The 21,531-nt window shown below is 41.5% G+C and overlaps 1 protein-coding gene across 1 annotated transcript in view; it reads left to right on the top strand.

Moving 5' to 3' along the window:
- Window positions 1-203: 203 nt before the first annotated feature.
- The window catches only part of LOC132402164 (procollagen galactosyltransferase 2-like), a 164,240-nt gene continuing 142,912 nt past the window's right edge, over window positions 204-21,531 (top strand). Inside the window, exon 1 of the mRNA XM_059984839.1 lies at window positions 204-483. Within this exon, the coding sequence (XP_059840822.1) occupies window positions 254-483 (230 nt within the window). The 5' untranslated portion in view covers window positions 204-253. The remainder of the gene's footprint in view (window positions 484-21,531) is intronic.

Raw genomic sequence — 21,531 nt, 5'->3', positions numbered from 1 at the left:
TAACTTAGAATGTTTATTTGCCAGGTGCGCAGATTTTCATTAAACACGCTGTTCTAAACCACAGTAATAGTTCTTGCTGAGAATTACAACCTAGCTTGTTGGGTGCCTGCATTTTGTATGTAAATGACTGCAGATCGCCGAATGATGAAAGTCAAGGGAGAGAGAGAAATAGGGGTGACGACTGCACAGAGCCAACAGCCCAGTGCCAGTCACAACAGGACTGGGAGCCTCGCTTTAACGCACCTACTACAACATGGCTGCGTGCACGCCTCTCTACAATTCTCTCATCTGCCTGGTGCTCTCGCTGACAGCGACTGTGGGCAATGAGGGCTATTTTCCGGAGGAAAAACTGGCGTTGGAGTCGGCTCTACAACGACCCAAGGTTCTGCTAGCTATTATCGCCCGGAACGCGGCACACACTTTGCCCCATTATCTGGGCTGCATCGACCGGCTGGACTACCCGAAAGACCGTATCGCTCTCTGGTGAGTTTGGCTGAATGTGCTTTATTTAAGTAAGAAGTTTATTGTGATTTTAAAAGAAGAATAAAAGGCAAAAAGCGTCAAATTGATTCAACAGAGGACACCTTTTCAGAAAGGTTCAGGCTGGGGAGATCACCGACAACTATTGCCCTGGCGTAGGTACTGATTTAATATCGAGCCTACTGATTTAATCCACAAACTCGGCGGCGTTCAAACGTGACTGTTCACAGTGCAGTGTCTGCTTTCTTACTCCGTGACAAAATCGCGAACTGCTTTACCAGATAATTTTACATATACAGACCTGCGGAAACTTTCGCAAGTCCCAGACTGAACCGGGAAACAGTGCACTTGTACAGCTCTGAAGTGGGATATAGGCATAGGGACAGACAACTTGCTTTGGCGGTTTCCCGCGTCATCTTGGATCTAAGCTCTCTGGTTAACAGCAGGTGAATGGTTATCAGGAGTGAGTCGAAATCATTAACTTGTGTTTGGAGTTTTACCTGCAGAGAGAATGGAATCTGATTTTGCAGGCACTGGGTGCCGATGTCCCTGGTCCAGTGGCGGGACTTTGCTGGGTTGGTTTAGCGCCGCCTCTTTTAGGGGTGGTTTAATCTTTTAAAATTTCCTACCCCCTCTCCTTTGCGAATGGATACCCCAAATCTATCAGACAACATTCCTAACCTTACTATGGATGCTGAACGGGTTGGCTCAGTATTTCGCTATATGTGAAAGGTTTCTCAGTGCAATATTAAACCAGACTGAATCACAAGGTTCAGACCTTAAGCAGTGAGTAGTTATGTCATCAGTCAGCACCAGAGCTGGGAGCAATGGTTAGGATTTCCGCACTAAAAGTGCATTTAAAAACTCACTGCAGATACCGGAAATCTGAAACAAATTAGGAAATGCTGGAAACTCAGCAAGTCAGGTAAATTGGTGGGAGGGTCAAAGAAACTACGCGTTCTGTCTTTTTCTCTCAACTCTCGCTGATTAACTTCAAACCCTTCGGAAACGAGAAAAGAGATTGTTCATCCTGACCAGCGGCGGGTTTGATGAGAATGGATTGACGCCTCCAAGGACTTTCTATCCACCCAGGGTATTGACCAAACTGAAGTTCAAAGTTCAAAATAACTTTATTTAGGAAGTACATACATGTCACCATATACAACCATAAAATTCATTTTCTTACGGGCATACTCAGTCAATCCAAAAGCCATAACAGAATCAATGAAAGATCGGACGAACAGCCAATGTGCAAAAGACAACAAGATCTCGACACTCGAGAACAAATGCTTCCGACGTGCTTTGGACATGTTCAACCCACACCCGGACTCCGGAAGGCAGTATCGAGCAGCTGGCGTTCCCTTCGCCCCCTCAGCCACGCCAGTGTGAAAGTTAGCAGTGACATTGTTAGAATTCTTCAGTTCAGCGCTGAATGGGGAAGAAGGGATCACTGTTTAAAAGTCAGACGGTGTGCGTCCATACTTGCACATTATACACCAGCACGTGATTCGCCTTTGCTCTTCCCAGAGCTTTTTATTTGAATCCAACCGAGGGTCTCGAAGGAGTTAAGGCAGCCTAGCAGGCTGGATATCCCTGCAGTCTGTCAGCGGGGCAAGATCTATTAAGGCTTGCTGGCCAGCAGCTCGAACCTATTAGCATGCATTGACTATTAAGGAAGTTTATGTATCAAAAGCCACTTTTATTTATCGGTGACCATGAGCTTGCTTCGTCGTGCCGCCGTTCTGAAGCGCTTCAGAGGGTAACCGAAACCCAGAGTATTTGCAGGTTTTAAACTTAACCTGGCCCTGAATTTTTGAATCCCTTGGCATCAACGTTAATTTGGAGAAATATATATTCCGTGAGCTTGAAGTTTACAAATACCAGCCGAAAATGCTGGAAATGTTCAGTAGGGCGGGCGGAGAGAGAGACTGGGGACGCAATGGAACATCGGGTTTGCTGTTTCGTCTCCTCGCTACCGTGCTCACAACACAACGACCCCCTCAGATTATTACAGAATTTCCCGGCGAATCTGGGAAATAAATGATTCAGTCATTCCTTGTTGCCCGTCAGCCGAGGCAGCGCGGAAGCGAGGTCGAGGTGCCCAGCCTGTACCTGGGCAGTCGCCAGTACTGGGCAGCCCTTGAAAGGCAGCGTTTGTCTGTCGCAATAAAAAACGAGGAAAGCTGAATCCCAACACTTGTCTCTACAACCCCGCCCCCTCCACCACGTCGCTTTCGATAGCATTCTGTCTTCCGACGTGATGGGCAGGCATGACAATCCTGGTTGGCTCACTGGTTACGGAGGAACAGTCGCTGCCGCCAACTCCTCCGTCCAGCGGAACGGTGCCCGGGTGTCCAGGCGGACTCCGGACGCTGCTACCTGCAGTCAGCCGGCTGAGAGGCTCGACGCAGCTGACAGGTCCCTACACTCGGGGTACATCCTGGGAGGGAAGACAGCCGTCTTTCTTGAACCACATCCGAGAGGCTTGTTAGACACGGGTCAAGGGTTTGATACCATACTTCAGCAGTGAATATGACCCGGTAGCAAGGGACTAATATTAGTCCTCTGCATCCAGCACAGAGCTAAGCGCCTCCCTCCAGTTTTTACGCGGGTTTAGGTGAGCGAAATCTCCCCTATATAGAAGTCTTGCAAAGCAGTAGTTTACACTCCCATTCCCGCTGGTACTCACTTTGAAGTGCGAATGGCATGTTAGATTATGACTTATTTCGCAAAGGCTGTCTGCAGCTGATGGGAGATGGAGACGTGCGTGTATGTAGTCTCGCATTGTTATGGCTGCACAAAGTCGATAACATTCTTGAAACACGCTGAACAGTGGGGTTGGACCACAGGTGGTGTGAGCTGGGAGTAAGTCATCACTGGCATTTTCGTACCTGGTGTATTTCCAGCGCTGTTGATCACATCTTCTCTACTCAACAGTGTGCGTGTGTAAGCTTTCTGAAACTAAAGTTAAGCTTCCTGGGTGCCCCTGCTTGTAAGCGAAGAATGTACTTTTACTTGGCAAAAACAAAATTTGCTTTCCAATGCACAGGATCGAGAAAAAGTTGCAGAGGGTTGTAAACCCAGCCCGCTCCATTCTGCACCCTAGCATCCACATTATCGAGGACACCTTCAAAAGCGATGTCTCCAAGAAGATGACATCCATCATTAAGGATCTCCTCTACCCAGAACATGCTCTGTCCTCACTATTACCTTCAGGGAGGAGGTTGGAGAGCCTGAAATCACACTACCCACCACTTCGGTCGATGAGCCCACCATCACTTTTTTTTTGCACTGTATTTATTTTTTATATTTCTTATTGTAACTTATAGTAATTTTTATGGATTCCCCGCACTGCTATGGCAAAACAACAGATTTTACAATGTATGATTCTTGATTTTCCTTGGAATAGCATCCTGTATTAGTCATGAAATGATGGGAAGGGGAAGGACAGGCATTGCAAGGAACTTGGAGCCAATGAATCAGCATGAACCACATCTAGACATCCCTGCCTGAACTCCCAGCATCTTATCTCTTCTGTTCTCAGCACCAGTGCCCATGATGGAGCTGGCTGAGTTGTCAACACTCTGCAGGTTTTTCCCACCCTGTGCATTTGGGAACCACACTGCTTATGCCTGTAAATTTACATTCTTTGCTTACTGGTATGGGAACCAGAGTGATAGGGCAAAGGATGGATGGGGCAGTTGGTTTGCAAGTAGATGCAGTGTTTAGTTCAGAAAGAGATAAGAATTTAACTTCCGGTAACATGGGGGCAAATTGAAAAGGGTGATGAATACGGGACTGAAGCTGTTATATTTAAGGTGTTATACTGTATGCATACAGTATACAGAATAAGGTAGATGATCTTGTAGTGCAGTTAGAGATTGGCAGATATAATGTTGTGGGCATCACAGAGTTGTGGCTGAAAGAAGATCATAGTTGACAGCTTAACTTCTGAGGAGACACCAACAGCGCAGAAACAATGTTGAGGCTTGTACCTGGGCAGTCCTTGAAAGGCAGCTTTAATCTGTAGGAAGAAAAAAACGAGGAGAGCCTGGTTTCCTTAAGGGGAAATCTTGCCTGGCAAACCTGTTGGAATTCTTTGAGAAATTAACAGGCAGGATAGATAAAGGAGAGTCAGTGGATGTTATTTACTTGGGTTTTCAGAACGCCTTTGACAAGGAGTTGCAAATGAGACCGTTAAACAAGAAAAGAGCCCGCAGTATTACAGGAAAGATATTAGCATGGTTAGAATATTGGCTGATTGGCAGGAGGCAAGGAGTGGGAATAAAGGGGGCCTTTTCTGGTTGGCTGCCAGTTACTAATTGTGTTCCAGAGAGATCAGTGTTGGGGCCACTTCTTTTCATGTTATATGACAATGATTTAGGTGATGGAATTGATGACTTTGTGGCCAAGTTTGTAGACAATATGAAGATAGGTGGAGGGGTAGTGTTGAGGAAGCAGGCAGTCTGCAGAAGGACTTTGACAGATTAGGAGAATGGACAAAGAAGTTGCAGATGGAATATAGTGTAGGAAAGTATATTGTCATGCACTTTGGTAGAAAGATTAATGGCACAGACTATTTTCTATATGTGGAGAAAATTCAGAAATCAGAGATGCACAGGAACTCTTTGTGCAGGATTCCCTAAAGTTTAGTTTGCAGGTTGGGTCATTGGTAAGGAAGGCAAATGCAATGTTAGCATTCATTTCAAGAGGGCTAGGATATAAAAGCAAGGACGTAATGGTGAGGCTTTATAAGGCACTGGTTAGAACACATTTGGAGTGTTGTGAGTAATTTTTGGCACCTTGTTTAAGAAAGGATGTGCTGCCATTGAAGAGAGTCCAGAGGAGGTTAATTCAGATTCAGTTTATTGTCATTTAGAAACCACAAATGCAATGCAGTTAAAAAATGAGACAACGTTCCCCCAGAATGATATCACAAAAGCATATGACAAAACAGACTACACCAGAAAATCCACATAACGTTTGACAATCCCCAATCCAGAGTCCGGAGAGGCTGCTGCATATTAATATCGCGCTACCATCTTAGCGCATTCCCCGGAAAGGAGCTCCAAATTCACCAGACAAATAAGATCAAAAACTAAAGCTACAAGACCTGCACAAAACCACATAGTTATAACATATAGTTACAACAGTGCAAACAATAGCATAATTGATAAAAAAAAACAGACCATGGGCACAGTAAAAATAGTCCAAAGATGTTAAAAGACTATAAGTTCGAAAGAAACCACCACATATATTCCACAAGTCCTCAGGGTCCCGATTTGACTCATCATCCCATGCCTGCGGCATAAGGGAATACCCCCGCTATGGACTTCCACGGTGCCGCCCGACTCAGCCTCACAGACACCGCACACAATGAAAGCTCCGTCGAACCCAGCCTCGCAGACACAGCACACACTGAAAGCGACCTAACCGCAGCAGACTCTGAGTCTCCGACCACCCCTTCGGCACAGCTTCTCTGAGCACCATCCTCTGCCGAGCGTATTAAGACGGCCCCATCAACGGCCATTGGCAATGCAACCTCGAAACTGGGGGCCTGTTCTTCCCAGCAGAGTCCCGGACCTCACAGCACCAGCAGCAACGAAGAAGGTCTTCCGGGAGATTTCCAGATGTTCCTCCGTGTCCCACGTCCGTTTTTCATCCAATTATGATTGCACATGGCACCCTGCTTCACAGGTAACAGATAATCAGCTCCAGAGAGGCTGCTGCAAGCTGCGTCGTGCTGCCATCTTGGAATAATGAGAATGAAGTTAATGTATGAGGAGCATTTGAAAAACCTGGGCTATGCTCGTGGGAGTTTAGAAGAATGAGGGGGGATTTCATTTCATTGCAAACTATCAAATATTGAAAGGCCTATATAGAGTGGATATGGAGGGGATGTCTCCTAGAGTAGGGGAGTCTCACACCAGAGGATGCAGCCTCAGGATATAAGGATGTCTCTTTAGAACAGAGATGAGAGGGTGGTAAATCTGTAGAATTCATTGCCACAGATGGCGGTGGAGGTCTAGTCATTGCTTATATTTAACACAGAGAGAAGGCAGGAGAATGGAATGACATAGCAGACTTAATAGGCTGAACAGCCTAATTTTGCTCCTACGTCTTATGGTCTGGAACCCCATAGCCTTCTGCCTCAAGACAAGATTTGTGTCAGTGAGGCTTGGCTAAGTCCTAAATTTAAGAAACAACTCTAGGCCAATGAACTTTCCATTAGAAAGTTCTTTCTGGAGTCTCATCCATTAGTGACAGTTATAAAAGTGCATTGTCTACTCTGTGTGAGTTCTACAAAGCACATCCTCAATGACTTTATAATTCTGAACTTGGATCAAAAGGTGCACTGTCATCACTGGACCAAGGTGCACAACACAGTATATACTATTAAGTCACACGCAACACATAACATAATATTATCATAACATAGCATTAGAGGATTGACATTTAGCATAAGGCATATTTATGACACACATTAAAAAGTAAACAGTATAACACTACCTAGGTGGTGGTGTAGTCTCTCAGCCTGGAGGAAGAAGCTGTTTCCTATCCTAACAGTCCCTTGTCCTAACACTACAGTACCTTCTGCTTGATCATAGGGGTTCAAAGAGATTGTGGGGCATCATGCAAGATGCTGCAATATTTTTCATATGCAAGACAGAATTTAAAAATCAACAGAACTTCAAATGCCGGAAATCTGAGAAGGAGTTGTTGATCTGAAATGTTAATGGTGTTTCTCTGTCCACAGATGCAAGGTGACCTTTCCAGTAAATTGCTGTTATCAGTTACTTTTACATGGAATCATTTTCTACAGGAGACTTATTCCAATTTAGCCACAGAAAGACTGGGAATTTCTTTCTTTCTTTTTTTTTGAGGAAAGCACCTATCATCTGGTCCAAAGTATCAATTCGTATTGTGACTTTTAATACATGAAATATATTCCTTTTGGATTTTCTGGAATCCTGCATGATACCTGCTGCAGGGTGCTGATGATAGATTTGCATTGCATTCCCGTCAGCAACACTTCACAGCATTTTTGTGAACTGAAATAATGAATTCCAATGTCAACCTCAGTGCCTCCATTATCTTCATTGTAAGCAAATACTGACATCATTCAGCCTGTACTGTTTATGCTTTCATTTTTCTTTTTTACATAGTTCATGTAAATGTTCTCCTGTGCTACAAATTCCCACCTACTATGGGAATGCTTGGATATTGCATTGAATCCTTTAGTACAAAATTTAATCCTTAATTTTATATAAAAGAAGCTGTAGTACAGGAATAGCAAACCTTCTTGCGAGTGTGTTACCACAATGGTGATAATCTAAAAATTTCCCTCATCTACTGTGGTAATTTTCAGCAGAGGTTATCATTGAATAATGAATTATTAACAATAATCATGGACTTTTTTAAGGCTGAAGGATGGATCCAGTTGCTTCTTTACATGTATTACTATTAATAAAAGTATAACAGAGATGGATTGAAATAAATGAACCATTTTAGAAAACCTGTTCAAAAATGATTAATTCCGGATTCCAGTTAAGTGAGCCACATTGGGACCAGTACATTTTGGCCCAATTAAGTGGTTGCCCCAATTAGCCAAAGTTTCATAGAAATAGTTTAAAAGGGTGTAAAAAAGGCAAAGTAGCATTTAACTGAGTAAGAAATTATATATTTACATAAAGTACAGAACAAATTAGAAAATTACCAATACTGCAATCATCATGCGCTGTGTCATATGATCTGGGCGATCATGGTCTTTGAACATGATTGTTCTTGACAAATTTTTCTCCAGAAGTTGTTTGCCATTGCCTCCTTCTGGGCAGTGACTTTACAACACGGGTGACCCCAGCAATGTTCAATACCCTTTAGAGGTTGCCTGATGTCAGTGGTTGCATAAGCAGGATTTGTGATATGAGCAGTGTGGGAAGGGATGAAGTAGAGAGCTGGGAAGTGATAGGCTGAAGGAGGCTACCTAGGTGGGAGATAAGGTATTGCTCCATCAACCTGTGTGTGGCCTCATCTTGACAGTAGAGGAGTCCATGGACAGACATATCGGGTCAATACTCTGATTTATGAAGGCAATGTGTCAAAAGCTCACTTTGCAATCCTATTGACCTATCATGTCACTGTCAAGGAATTATGGATCAGTATTCCAAGACCCCTCTATTTCACCATGTTCCTCAGTGGCTTACTGTTCACTGTGTAAGTCTTCCCAAAATACAAAACCTCACACTTGCCTGCAGTAAATTTCATTTGCCATTTTCCAGCCCACTTTTCTAGCTGGTCCAGATTCAGCTGCAAGCCTTGATAGTCTTTTTCACTGTCTACTATGCCCCTAATCTTGATGTCAGCTATAAATTTTCAGATCTACTTTATTAATGGTTTGGATGATAATAAGATATGGGTGACAAACAGCAATGGACCAAGCACTGACCTATTACATTTGCTCTTGATAAAAGACAAACTTTGCATGGGCAAAACTAACACAACTTCATTCAGACACTCTATAGACATGCTGGCTTCTAGCTCCACACTTTAGCGAGCGCTCCCAGTTCACCAACATCTCCTCCAGTTCCAGATGAACTGCTCACATTGCTCACAGAAAACTGAAGTTCTTTATTATGTGTGCACATAAGAACACATCTGCCCCTTTAAAGCAAACAAACACAAAACTATGCTCTCATAATCCTGCATGAAACAATAATGCTTTCAAAATATTATTTACAATAAGTCAAATGTAATGAGCTTTCCAACACAGATATTTACATTAACTTCAATTGTCATGACCAAATACAATCCCCATTCACTCATCCACTCTCGTTCCATCTCTGTGGCAGCTTAATGATCCCTTTTGGACTGTTATTTGTTTCTATAGATGTCTTGCTTTCAATTGCTGTGTTAACACCTGTGTCCTTTTGCAAACTCTGACCTACGTGTTTATTTCTTTCACATCCTTCTGCCAAGATCCTATCTGTTCGTCTCTGTTCTTGTTCTTGCTGTGTGGCCATAATTCACTCTGTGTCTCATAACGGAACCCTGGACCACATCCATGTGATCAGTGAGTCTTTGCACAAGTTCCAACTGTGCAAAGACTCAATTCACAGAGCTCTTCCTGTTGACTGTATAGCAACTCCTCCTATTGGTGTGTGTTGAACTGTTGCTATTTTTATGATCTTTGGGTCTGTGAGGTCTCTCCATCTTTCTTTTTATTTTTCCTCTTCAACTTGAGCAAGGATTGTAGAGATATTTTTGATTTCCAGTTTTTAACTGGAAGTCGATCAGAGCTGGATTTTGAATCACAGCAGCGTGATGTGGAAACAAGATTGGTGACTTCATCATGATCACGCAGTTCAGCACTGGCATCCTGACTGTCATGTTGGTATGGATGTCTGTGGAATGTGGAGTGCTTGTGCTTCTCTTGCATAAAATCTCTGGATCTTTTGTGGATGGTGCCAGAGTTACACCAGATTAGCACCCGAACCCCTCAAGCACATCAGCATTCTTTTTATTGAGTGTTGCCTGGTTACCTTTGGTCTGTGAAGCCACCAAAAAAACTCTTTCCTTCAGGTTGAGCCTTTTGTGCGCAGTCAGACCTAGTATTGGCTTTATTTGCTTTTCAACAATCTCTAGCTGTGCCTTTATGTGCTGCCCCTTGTGTCTGAAGGTCACAAAACAGCCTCCTTTTGCTGGAATGTTCTGTCCAGTATAGCCGGTCACTTTTAACTTCACTGGGTAAATCTTGCTCTTTACTTTGCAAGTCTTGTTATCATGCATAGACAACAGATTCACCTGGACTTTGGTGTCAAGCTTGAATGGAATTACTGTATCATTCGCAGTCACTGGAACAATCCATTCTGTCTTACCAGCAAAGCAGTCTGCGGAGAATCTACAAGAACTTCAACAGTGTGTACCTTCTTCTTGGTAGCCCCAACTTCGTAGCACCTTGCAAAATGATTCTCCTTCCAACAGTTATTGCAGGATTTTCTATAAGCAGGACACATCTTTGGAATGTGCCTACCTCTACATTTGCTGCATTTATTGTTTTAGCCTACCTCTCTGTTACGCTGCTACTTTGGGAAATGTCTTGTGCTCTGCCCCTCTGTTTTCACAGCATGTACTGTTGTTTCTGCTCTGTTCAGCTCCTTAGCTTGAGATCATATGGTCTCCCACTACCCTACACAGGTGCACAGCCTTTTCTAGCATTAAATCTTCTTCTGGGAGCAGTCTTTCTCTGAAAACACTTCCTAGGATTCCATAAACTATTTTGTCTCTGACTAATGAGACTCTCAAGTCTCCAAACTCACAGTGTGTGAAGCTCAGCTAAGTATTGGTCAATGATAACACCTTGTTTCTGTTCACATGAAAAGTACTTGTATCTTTCAAATGTGATGCTTTTACTTGGGACAAAATGCTCCTCGGATTTTGTCATCGGAGTGCCCAATTTAACGTTTTACTATCGATTTGAATGCTGTTGTAGATGTTCAAAGCATCTTTGCCAATTATGTGTAGGAAGATAGATGCTTTTGATTTTTCCTCCACCCCTCCGGCTCTGCTCACTGTTAAATATATTCTGAATGGCCGTTTGAAGTGTTCCAGTTATCAGCTAGATTGCCGGTAAACTGCATAGCTGTAAGAGGACTTGGCTTATCCATTGAGCGGGTTTTTAGACTCTCTCCTCAATTTCACGGCAAACTTCAATACAGCATTGCTGTCTCCATTGTAGCGTCTCTCCATCGGAACCTAGTGTCTCTCTCTTAGTTGCTTGTGGTATTCAGTTATGCTTTGAATTTAGACCTCACGTCAACTTCTGGCACCGTTATGGTTGTTAATAAATGTGCTAATATTTGAGAACCCAAGCAAAGTTTGTCTTTTATCAAGAACAAGCATAACAAGATCCTTGCAGCACATGACTTGTCACAGGCCTCCAGTCAGATCTCTACCAATCTACTACCAATCTCTGGCTTCCCCATGAAACAGATTTTAAATCTGATTTAAAATTCCCCATGCGGGACTTTGTCAAAGGCCTTTCCATAATACACTGGGACAACATCCACTGCTTTCCTTTCATCAACATTCCTGGTAACATCCTTGAGAAACTCTATAAGACTGCTTAGGCATGGCCTACTATGTACAAAGCCATGCTGACTGTCTCTAAATGGATCCTGTCTATCCAATAGTATAGGTATTCCTATACTATTCCTTTAGAATACCTTCCAATAATTTACCCACTACTGATGTCAGGCTCAGTAGCGTATAATTTCCCAGCTTATTCTTAGATCCTTTCTTGAACAACTGAACAACACTAGCTACCCCACAATCCTCTGGCAGCTCACCTGTGACTAAGAACATTTTAAAAACCTCTGCTAGGCACCCTGAAATTTCTGCACTAGCCTCCAACAAAGTCCAAGGGGACACCTTCTCAAGTCTTGGGGACTTATCCACTCTAATTTGCCTCAGCACTTTTTATTTCTGTAATCCTGATTTGGTCTAAGTCCTCACTACTGTCTTGCCTCAGTTCTATGGACTCTGTGCCCATATCCTGAGTAAGTTTAGATGCAAAATTCTATTTAAGATTTCTCCCATCTCTTTTGGCTCTTGGTGTCATAAAATGCCAAAGAATTAAACTAAATATTGCAGTACATTTATATTGTTTTATCCATTCGTACAGAAGATGTATTTTCACACTAACCGCTAATAATGTCTATCCTTCCTGCTGTTCATATTTAACTTGATATCTTGATATTTTTGATTTGAGAATAATGGGCAGTAAATCCTTCTTTAGATTTGCCTTAAGTACTACTTTTACCCTGGGCTTCTGTAGAACCCACTTTATGCAATCAAAAAGTGGCAGAATTGTGTAGTCAGTGCATGTAACTGAAACACAGACACTACGTGATTTGTTTAGATGGCTGTTAGGTCTCTTCTGTTTTTAAATTTATGATTCCATGCTTTTTTCAGTCTTTAACTTTCAACATAAATTATTGAGCAGTAAGAGTTGATAACTGACTATCATGTCTCATGATCTCTGCAGTTAGGTTATGATAAGTATTGGTGACCTTTTATATTTTCATTTTGCATTTTTGTGTCATTGGTTAGCTGATTCTCATTTCTGATGGGACATAACACAAATCTCTTCAAGCCACATAGATCTTGGAATCTGAAAAATACTTCTAGGAACTATGAAGTTCCCTTTAATCACAAGTCTGATAATTATTGCAAAGCAGTTGAACAATGTTTGTGATCTTTCCTCAGACAAAATACTTGGAATCATTCAAACATCTGTAGAAACGATTTTGCATCTGTTTTCAAATTCTTAATGTACTATGTCCCACTGAATTAATTGAACCAAGTACCGAGATAAGTATTTGTTAATTAGCCTTTGCTCAACAGACTTGCCTCTGAGCAGGATTCCCACTCCAGAGTACAAGAGTTCAACAATCTAAATTGACACTTCAATACTTTATCAAAGTGCAGTCTTTCAGATGAGGTACTTAAACCAATTTCACACCAGCGCTCTCAAAAGAGGGCATCAGAATCAGTTTCATTATCACTGACATATGTGACATCAAAAGTTATCTGGTCATTATGACAATGCTGCTTGTGGATATGCAATTTGGCTAATGCAATGATGAAGACACATCAATAAGCTCATCATTTGCTTTGAAATGCTTTGCTACATTCCAAAATGATTAAAATGAGTAGGTAATTACAAATTGTTTTTTTTAAATGACAAGGGAATATTCTTCTGTGCTAAGCTTTTGGGGAAAAATAAAAATACAAGATTATGACTGCCAGGTTATCTCAAAGTAGTAAATGTGGATTGATCACATAGATTAGGGTTGGATAGATCAAGATTAATTTTAATGTTTCTCATTGACTGACCCATGTCCAAACATGCTGGAATTACTATATTTGTTCAGCAGCATAACTGGGATGAATACTTTTTCACAAGAGAATGAACGAATTTAACACACTGGGATCATGCTGTCAATACAAGTGACACAGAGAGAGTCTTTCAGTTGTCAAAGCTTTCACTATCTACAACTAAAAAGATGCTGTGAATTATAGATTATTGCCAAGTAATTAGTGGGGTTCCTTAGATCCATAGGAGACATTCAATTCATAGAAGACAATTCCTACAGGACAGTGCAGGGCCTCGACAAACCATCCAGTGCCGATCTGTACTAATACCATTTACAATTACAGTAGATTCAGGTTAATTGCACCATCAATGAATTGGGGCTTCCCCCTATTTGGGACAACACTTAAAGAAAAAAACTGAGAAGACTGCTGGGATTCCCTTTGTTTAATTGGGAAACTATGCTCTTAATTGAGGGAGGAGGCTGCTGTAGAACTGGTTCTAACTAGTGTCAATTGCACACACTTGTGTGGCTGTTAGATGCTACATTGTGCTTCGAGCAAATAGTTTTAAAATAGTGTCATTTGTGCGTGTTTGTGTTAAAAAAACAATGATTTTTTCATTGATAGCTGTAGAGAAATGAGCAGTATGACAACTTCGACCTGTTTTGCTCTACGTGGTGTCAAGCTTGGAGATACCAGAAACAGCCAGGGGTAAAAATGAAATGATTTCACTATTCCAGTAAGTTAGGAACTATGAAGAATTTGAAGGTATTAACAATCATCTTGAATGTTACAATGAAAATGAAGATTTGGAAGATGCAATCATTGATAACATTGTATGATGACAGTTCATTGTCTGCATACTCTGAATGAATTCCTCCGTTGATAACTATCAGGAACTAATACACAGTTTTATAGAACTGTAGTACTATTGGTGGTATTCTTATTTGTTTTGCATTTCATTTAGATGTATAATTTGTTACTCTGTTAGTCTATTTTATACCTTTTTAACTATTTCTGTACAACTTTGGATAATTGGGGCAGCCACTTAAATGGGCCAAAATATACTGTTCCCGATATGTCCCATTTAACCCGAATCCACAGTATTTAGTCTGTAGATATCATGCCATGATCATTTAAGTGATCATCCGTATGCTTCTTCAATGTTGTGAGAATACCTACCTTCACCACCTTATCTTGCGATATGTATTAGATTTCGACCACCCTCTGGATGGAAAATATCCTTCTCAAAACCCTAATAACCTTCTTACCCCCCCACATTAAGCCTATTCTCACTGATCTAAGGCACCTGCTTCATGTGGAAAAGTTTCTTTCTTAACAATGCCTCTAATAATTTTATATATCTCAATCAGGTCCTCTTTCAGCCTCTGCTCCAAGGCAAGCAAATCTTGCTTTTCTATTCTCCTCATAACAAAACATTCCATTCCTGTTTCACCCATGTTAATATAGGATTTGTTCATGTGCCATTCTTCTAACATTTCTATGGCAACTTTGTCTAATAAGGAACAGGTTAAATTAACAAGGACATACCTTTTGTAATACTGGCTTTTCAATTCTTGTATGCAGTGAGTTGGTGAGTGCACATTTCTTTTTCGCATTAGAACATTGATAAGTTTGTTCAGTTTCACTTATGGTCAATGCTAAATGAAGTAAAATAAAATAAATAGGTTAAGATACTGCAGTGGGATATTAGAACAAATGCGTTAACTAGTGCAATAAAATAGACCAGAGGAAGGACAATTTCGGCTTGCAGGAATGTTTCATTATAGCAGAATCGTATATTCATATATTTTACTGTTCTGAATGCCTGAAGTCGACTTGTGGTTTATGGAACTAATCAGCCTATGCCTTGTCCACACACAACCGCCCAACAGATGGATTTCCAGAATACAGCATTCTTTTGGATGATTATTTATTTAAATTGAAGAACATGAGACTGTGCTTTAATTAATTGTATTTGTTTCAACTTTCAAGATGTTGTACTCAAATCTGTCCTTGGTCTTGCTGATCTTCATGGGTACTCTTCACATCCAGACCTATAAATTACTGTAAAAGCTAGCATTACTAAAGAAGCCACTTCATCCAATGTCTCAAAAGTTTTCAAAGGTTTCAATAGGTACAGTTAATGTCAGAGAAATGTATACAATATACATCCTGAAATGCTTTTTCTTCACAATCATCCACATAAAACAGAGGAGTGCCTCAAAGAATGAATGACAGTTCAATGTTAGAACCTCAAAGTCCCCCACAGCTCCCCTCCCTCCTACACGTAAGCGGCAGCAAGCAACAATACCCCCTTCCCCCACCAGCAAAACAAAGCATCAGCACCCACCACCGAGCACTCAAGCATGCAGCAAAGCAACAGCAAAGACAATCTTGCAGAACTCCAAAGCCTACTCGTTCACCCAGTATTCGACATACCACAGGCTCTCTCTCTCCATAATAAGGGAGAAAGCGATGTCTCAGTTTCACAGTGAGAGCGAGACATAACAAACAAATCGCTGGTTTACGATGTTAAAAGTCCATTGCTTCACTTTTTCCGAGCTCTGTGCGTAAAGACCTCAGCACATAGCCAAAGATGTTCCACCTCCCATGACACACCGGTTTGGGTCACCAACCTTCAATCCGCCCACCTGCAGAGCCCCGTGTGAGGCCTCACAAGTGCTTTATAAAGCATCAACATCACATCTTTGCTTTTATGTTCTAGTCCTCAAAATGAATGCAGACATTGTGGCCTTCCTCACTATAGACTCAACCTGCAAATTAACCTTTAGGGTTCTCTCAAGCCCCTTTGCACCTCAGTCATATTTATTTTCTCCCCATTTAGAAAATAGTCAATTTCTTCTACCGAAGTTCATGATCATAACTTCCCGACACTGTACTCCATCTTCTATTTCTTTACTCGTTCTCCTCATCAGTCTAAGTCATTCTGTAGCCTCACTACTTCCTCAAAACTACCTGCCCCTTCACCTATCTTCACAACGTCTGCGAAGTTTGCAACAAAGCAATTAATTCCATTATCCAAATCATTGACATATAACATAAAAAGGATTGGCCCCTAGACTGACCCCTGTGAAACACTGTAGTCACTGGCTGCCAACCAGAAAAGGCTCCTTTTGTTCCCACTCTTTGCTTCCTGCCAATTTGCCACTGCTTTATCCATGCTAGAGTCTTTCCTGTAATACCATGGGCTGATAGCTTGTTAAGCAGCCTCATGTGTGGCATCTTGTCAAAGGTCTTCTGAAAATTCAAGTACACAACATCAACTGATTCTCCTTTGTCTATCTTGCTTGCTACTTCTTCAAAGAATTCCAACAGATTTGTCAGGCGATATTTTCCATTGAGGAGACCATGCTATGTATGGCCCATTTTATCATCTGCCTTCAAGTACCCCAAAACCACATCCTTAACAATCAACTCTAACATCTTCCCAACCACTGAGCTCAGATGAACAGGCCTATAATTTCCTCTCTTCTGCCTCTATCCCTTCTTGAAGGGTGCAGTGACAGCTCATCCCCCAGCCAAATTAGTTTAAACCTACCCAAACAACTCTAGCCAACCTGCCCGCAAGGATATTTGTCCCCCTTCAGTTTAGGTGTAACCCATCCCTTTTGCATAGGCCATATCTTCCCCAGAAGAGATCTCAATGATCCATAAATCTGAATCCCTGTCCCCTGCACCATTTTCTCAGCCTTGTATCTAGCTGTCAAATCATCCTATTTTTACCCTCAATGGTACGTGGCACAGGCAGCAATCCAGAGATTACTACCCTGGAGGTTCTATTTTTCAGTTTTCTACCTGACTCCCTAAAACCTGTCTTCAGGTCCTCCTCACCTTGTCTACCTATGTCATTGGTGCCAATATGCACCAAGACCTGGCTCCTCACCTTTGCTCTTGAGAACGCCAGGGTCTTGATCTGAGGCAACCCTGATCCTGGCACCAGGGAGGCAACATACCATCTGGGTCTCTCCATCATACCCACAGAACCATATCTCTGTTCCTCTGACTAAAGAATCTCCTATCCACACTGCAGTCTCTTCACCTCTCTGCTCTTCTGAGCCACAGCATCAGAGACCAGGTCACTGAGGCTCCCCCATTGTAGGTCGTCCCCTGAATAGTATCCAGATTTGGATGCTTATTATTGAGGAGAACAGTCACAGGTGTAATCTGCATGGACATTGTTTTGACCATAATACAGTCCTCAATTGTATGGGGCACAAGGATATCACATCGGAACCGTATGGGCTGCTCTTCTGTGGCTTCAAGATAATGATGCAAAGGGGTTCTGGAGGAAAATTGCTTATTCCCCATGGAAGATATCTACAATCAGAGTAACTAATGTAGATACCCTGTGAACAAAGTGGAAAACTACTCCATTCCTTAGCATTGCCATGCCAAAGATAATTAAAGGATTGAATGGTAATTTGGAATTAGTTTTGGGAATTAGAGATTAGGTGTGTTTGGGTGGAATCTATTATGGTTGCTTTGTATTCTGTTGGAATGGGGGCCTGAGTGGCCGTTTCATAGTCTGTAGCTTTGTATTGAAAAATTGCCTTTTATGAAATGACAGACTTGCAGAGTGCAAAAGGAGTTGGCAATCTGGAATAAAGTTTTTTTGTATGAGTTGCAAAGTAATCTTTTGTTTAGAACATGGTTATTGCACATTTTTCAACATATTGCTCTTTTGCCAAGGAACACTGGCTAAGAACTTAATTAGTTTTATTTATTATTTATACACACTAAAAGGGTTACCTGCCATAAAGATCACGGTGACATAACTGGAATTGAATGTGAGTTGTCACCTATCTGTTTTTCCAGAGTTATCATGGAAGGGTTGGATTGATTGTGGAGTTGGATAAAAGGTCAGCACAACATTGTACACCAAAGGACTCAGTCTGTGCTGTACTGTTCTATGTTTGATGAACATTTGTTCTTTTAGCAATTTCCAAGAAGCATATGAATTAACATAATTTTGGCAGCTTGTCATTATTGGAGCTAAGTGATAATTATTCCTCTGGCTGATGAGTGTTAACAATGAGTTTAGATTTTATGAAGGCAACCATCCAATGCTGAGTCAACCCCTCTGCCATTCATGTTTAACAGCAGCATCACTGGCTGAAGGTGATACCATTGGGTTGGTGTTTTAAACCAACTGTGGCAATAATGAGGATGCTTGCAACAAAGAAGGAGGATTGAATTTGGGAAACATTGTGTTCTGGGTGACATATCAGGTGGTGCATTTACTGCATATAAACCACTTTGGGATTGCATACATGATAAGGAAGTCCTTATTTCAATTGTTTAAGTCAGACGAAATTGAAGTTCAGAATGAAGGAGAGTGTATCGTAGTTAATCATGGATGTTATAATTGGTTGGAGATGATTTAGTGTTTGTTAGGGTCAGCACCTTGATTGGGGAGCACCAAAAGCATTTGCAGCAAGGAAGAGCATAGATTTGAGAAATGAGAGCATATTCTAAGTGACTCTAACCAATGCTTTTCTTCATTGGGGGCATGGATAACAATGTTCAGTTGGAAAGGGTGGGAATTGTATCTGAAAACATAGAACAGCAACAGGAACAGACCCTTTGGACCGCAATGTTTCACTAAACTAATTAAACTAGTAATTAAATGCCCAACTAAACTAATTCCTTCTGTCTACACAAGGTCCATACCTCTCCGTTCTCTACACATTCATGTGCCTATTTTAAATAAATGTCTAAGCCTGGCAGTGCTTTCCAAGCACACAATGAAAACTGAAACCTGCACAGTAATCGGAGGGTAAGAGAAAGGGAATAATTGTTTTCTTGTTATCCATGTATTTATTGACAAGATTTGTTGGTGAGATGAAAACAGAGTTGGGGATAAGCATATGATTTCCCTGAAAACAGCATATTGGGTAATCAACAGTATCATTTTACATCATTTTAGAGAGGAAAGAAGGGGAAACTTCAGAATTTCTCCAAATGAAGGCAGAATATTTTCTCCAGCATGATGCGACAATGGATATATTTTAAAATCACCCTATCACATGCTGGCATGACAACTGAGTTTGGTTGACAGGGGAAATATCTTTTCATCTGCACACTGCCAGACTGTTGTAATGTCTTATTTTAGAGTCAGATGACTTGGTGGGAATGGAATGCAGATGATTGTCCACCCGGTGGATTGAGCTCAGAGGGAATAGGAAAGGAAAAGGCAGAGAAACTGATGAGGTGTGTTTAGGAGTTGAGCAGGAGAAGCTGGAAGTAGCTGTGGCTCAACAGCCAATGGCATGAGGAACAGGTACCAGTACCTCAACAAATGGCTTGTCTTAGTGACGGAGAAAGTCGAGGGCACCATTTGGAAGAACTATGGTATCGTCCAGATATGCAAAGCTGACCGAGACCTATCCACACAGACTTAAAGCGTAATTGCTGCCAAAGTTGCATCTACTAACTACTGACATGAAGGGGGTGAATACCTATGAAATCAATCATTTTGTGTTTTATATTTGTAATTAATTTGGATCACTTTGTAGAGATCTGTTTTCACTTTGACATGAAGGAGTCTCTTTCTATTGATCAGTGTCAAAAAAGCCAAATTAAATCCATTGTGATTCAATGTTGTAAAACAATAAAACATGAACACTTCCAAGGGGAGTGAATACCTTTTATAGGCACGGTACACTCAATGGCTACTTTATTAGGTACACCTGCACACCTGCTTGTTAATGCAAATATCTAATCAGCCAATCCTGTGGCAGCAACTCATTGCATGCTGATGTGGTTAAAAGATTTGGACCAAGAATTAGAATGGGGAAGAAATGTGATCTGAGTAACTTTGACCATAGGATAATTGTTGTTGCCAGGTGTGGTAGTTTGAATATCTCACAAACTGCTGATCTTCTGGGATTTTCATACAAGTCTCCAGAGTTTAGAGAGAATGGTATGTAAAATAAAAAGCATTCAGTGAGTGAAAATGCCTTGTTAATGAGAGAGGTCAGACGAAAATGAGCAGTCTGGTTCAAGCTGACGGGACGGCGGCAATAACTCAAATAAACTCGCGTTACAACAGTGGTGTGCAGAATAGCCTCTCTGAATGAGCAACACAATGAACATTGCAGTGGATGGGCTCCAATAGCAGAAGACCATGAAAGTGGCCAAACAAACTGACAACTGAGTGTATATTAGATGTGCTCATCTAAAGCAGCTCCAGGATGCCTCTTTGCAACAGATTCTACTTAGAACCAAATTCACATATTAGACATTGTGTATCAGACAATTCACAGGTCAGTTAGGACAGTCTTGGACTTAATGTAATTGAAAGAGGTGAGAAAGGACTGACCAACAGTAGTAGCAAGCCAACATTTGACCAAGTGTAGCAGCAATAGTAAAACTTGCTTCTCTGAGTGTCAAAGTAGAAATCTTCACCGGATATAGTCATGCCTCACACAAAGGATGGTTGGGATTGATACAGGCCAATTATCCAGCACAGGATATCACTGCAGAGGTCCCTGAGGACATTTTTCTTGGACTTTCAACTCTTCATGAGGTCAGAAGTGGAGATGTTCACTGACAGCTGCATAATGTTTGATTCTATTCATGACGCTTCTGAAAGTGATGCAATCCATTCCTGCATGTAGCAAAAGCAAGATGAAATTCCTGCATGGGCTGATAAGTGGAGAACAATTCTCACACCACAGGAGTGCCAGGCATTGACTGTAGCTAGTGTAAAATTACTTCATCAGATACCAATGATATTTCATGGTATCACCATCACTGATGTCCCAGAGGCCAGATTTGATCAGAATCTTAACTGTACCAGACAAAGTCTTATACTGTGGCTACACAAGCAGCTCAGAAGCTGGATATGCTGCTGTGAGTGACTTGCTTGCTGATTTCCTCAAAGGCAATTTATGAGACTAAAGGCAGGATTGTAATGGAATGCTTTCTACTTGCCCAGATTGAATTTATTTCCAAAAACACTTCAACATCGCTCAGGGTAGAGAAGCCTGCTTAATTGGTACTACATCCACCATCTTGTATATTGATTTCCTTTTGTGTCACCACACAACGACTGTAGTGTGTGTCATCTACAAAATTCATGACAGTTACTCACTCTCCCAAGTTACTTTGACCCTCCTGAGCCCACTAATTCGACCATCCAGAAGGATAAAA

Source organism: Hypanus sabinus, chromosome 11 (genome assembly GCF_030144855.1).
Source record: "Hypanus sabinus isolate sHypSab1 chromosome 11, sHypSab1.hap1, whole genome shotgun sequence".
NCBI classification, from domain to species: Eukaryota; Metazoa; Chordata; class Chondrichthyes; order Myliobatiformes; family Dasyatidae; genus Hypanus; species Hypanus sabinus.
The sequence above is the reverse complement of the archived record's forward strand: the minus strand, read 5'-3'. Positions and strand labels throughout refer to the sequence as shown.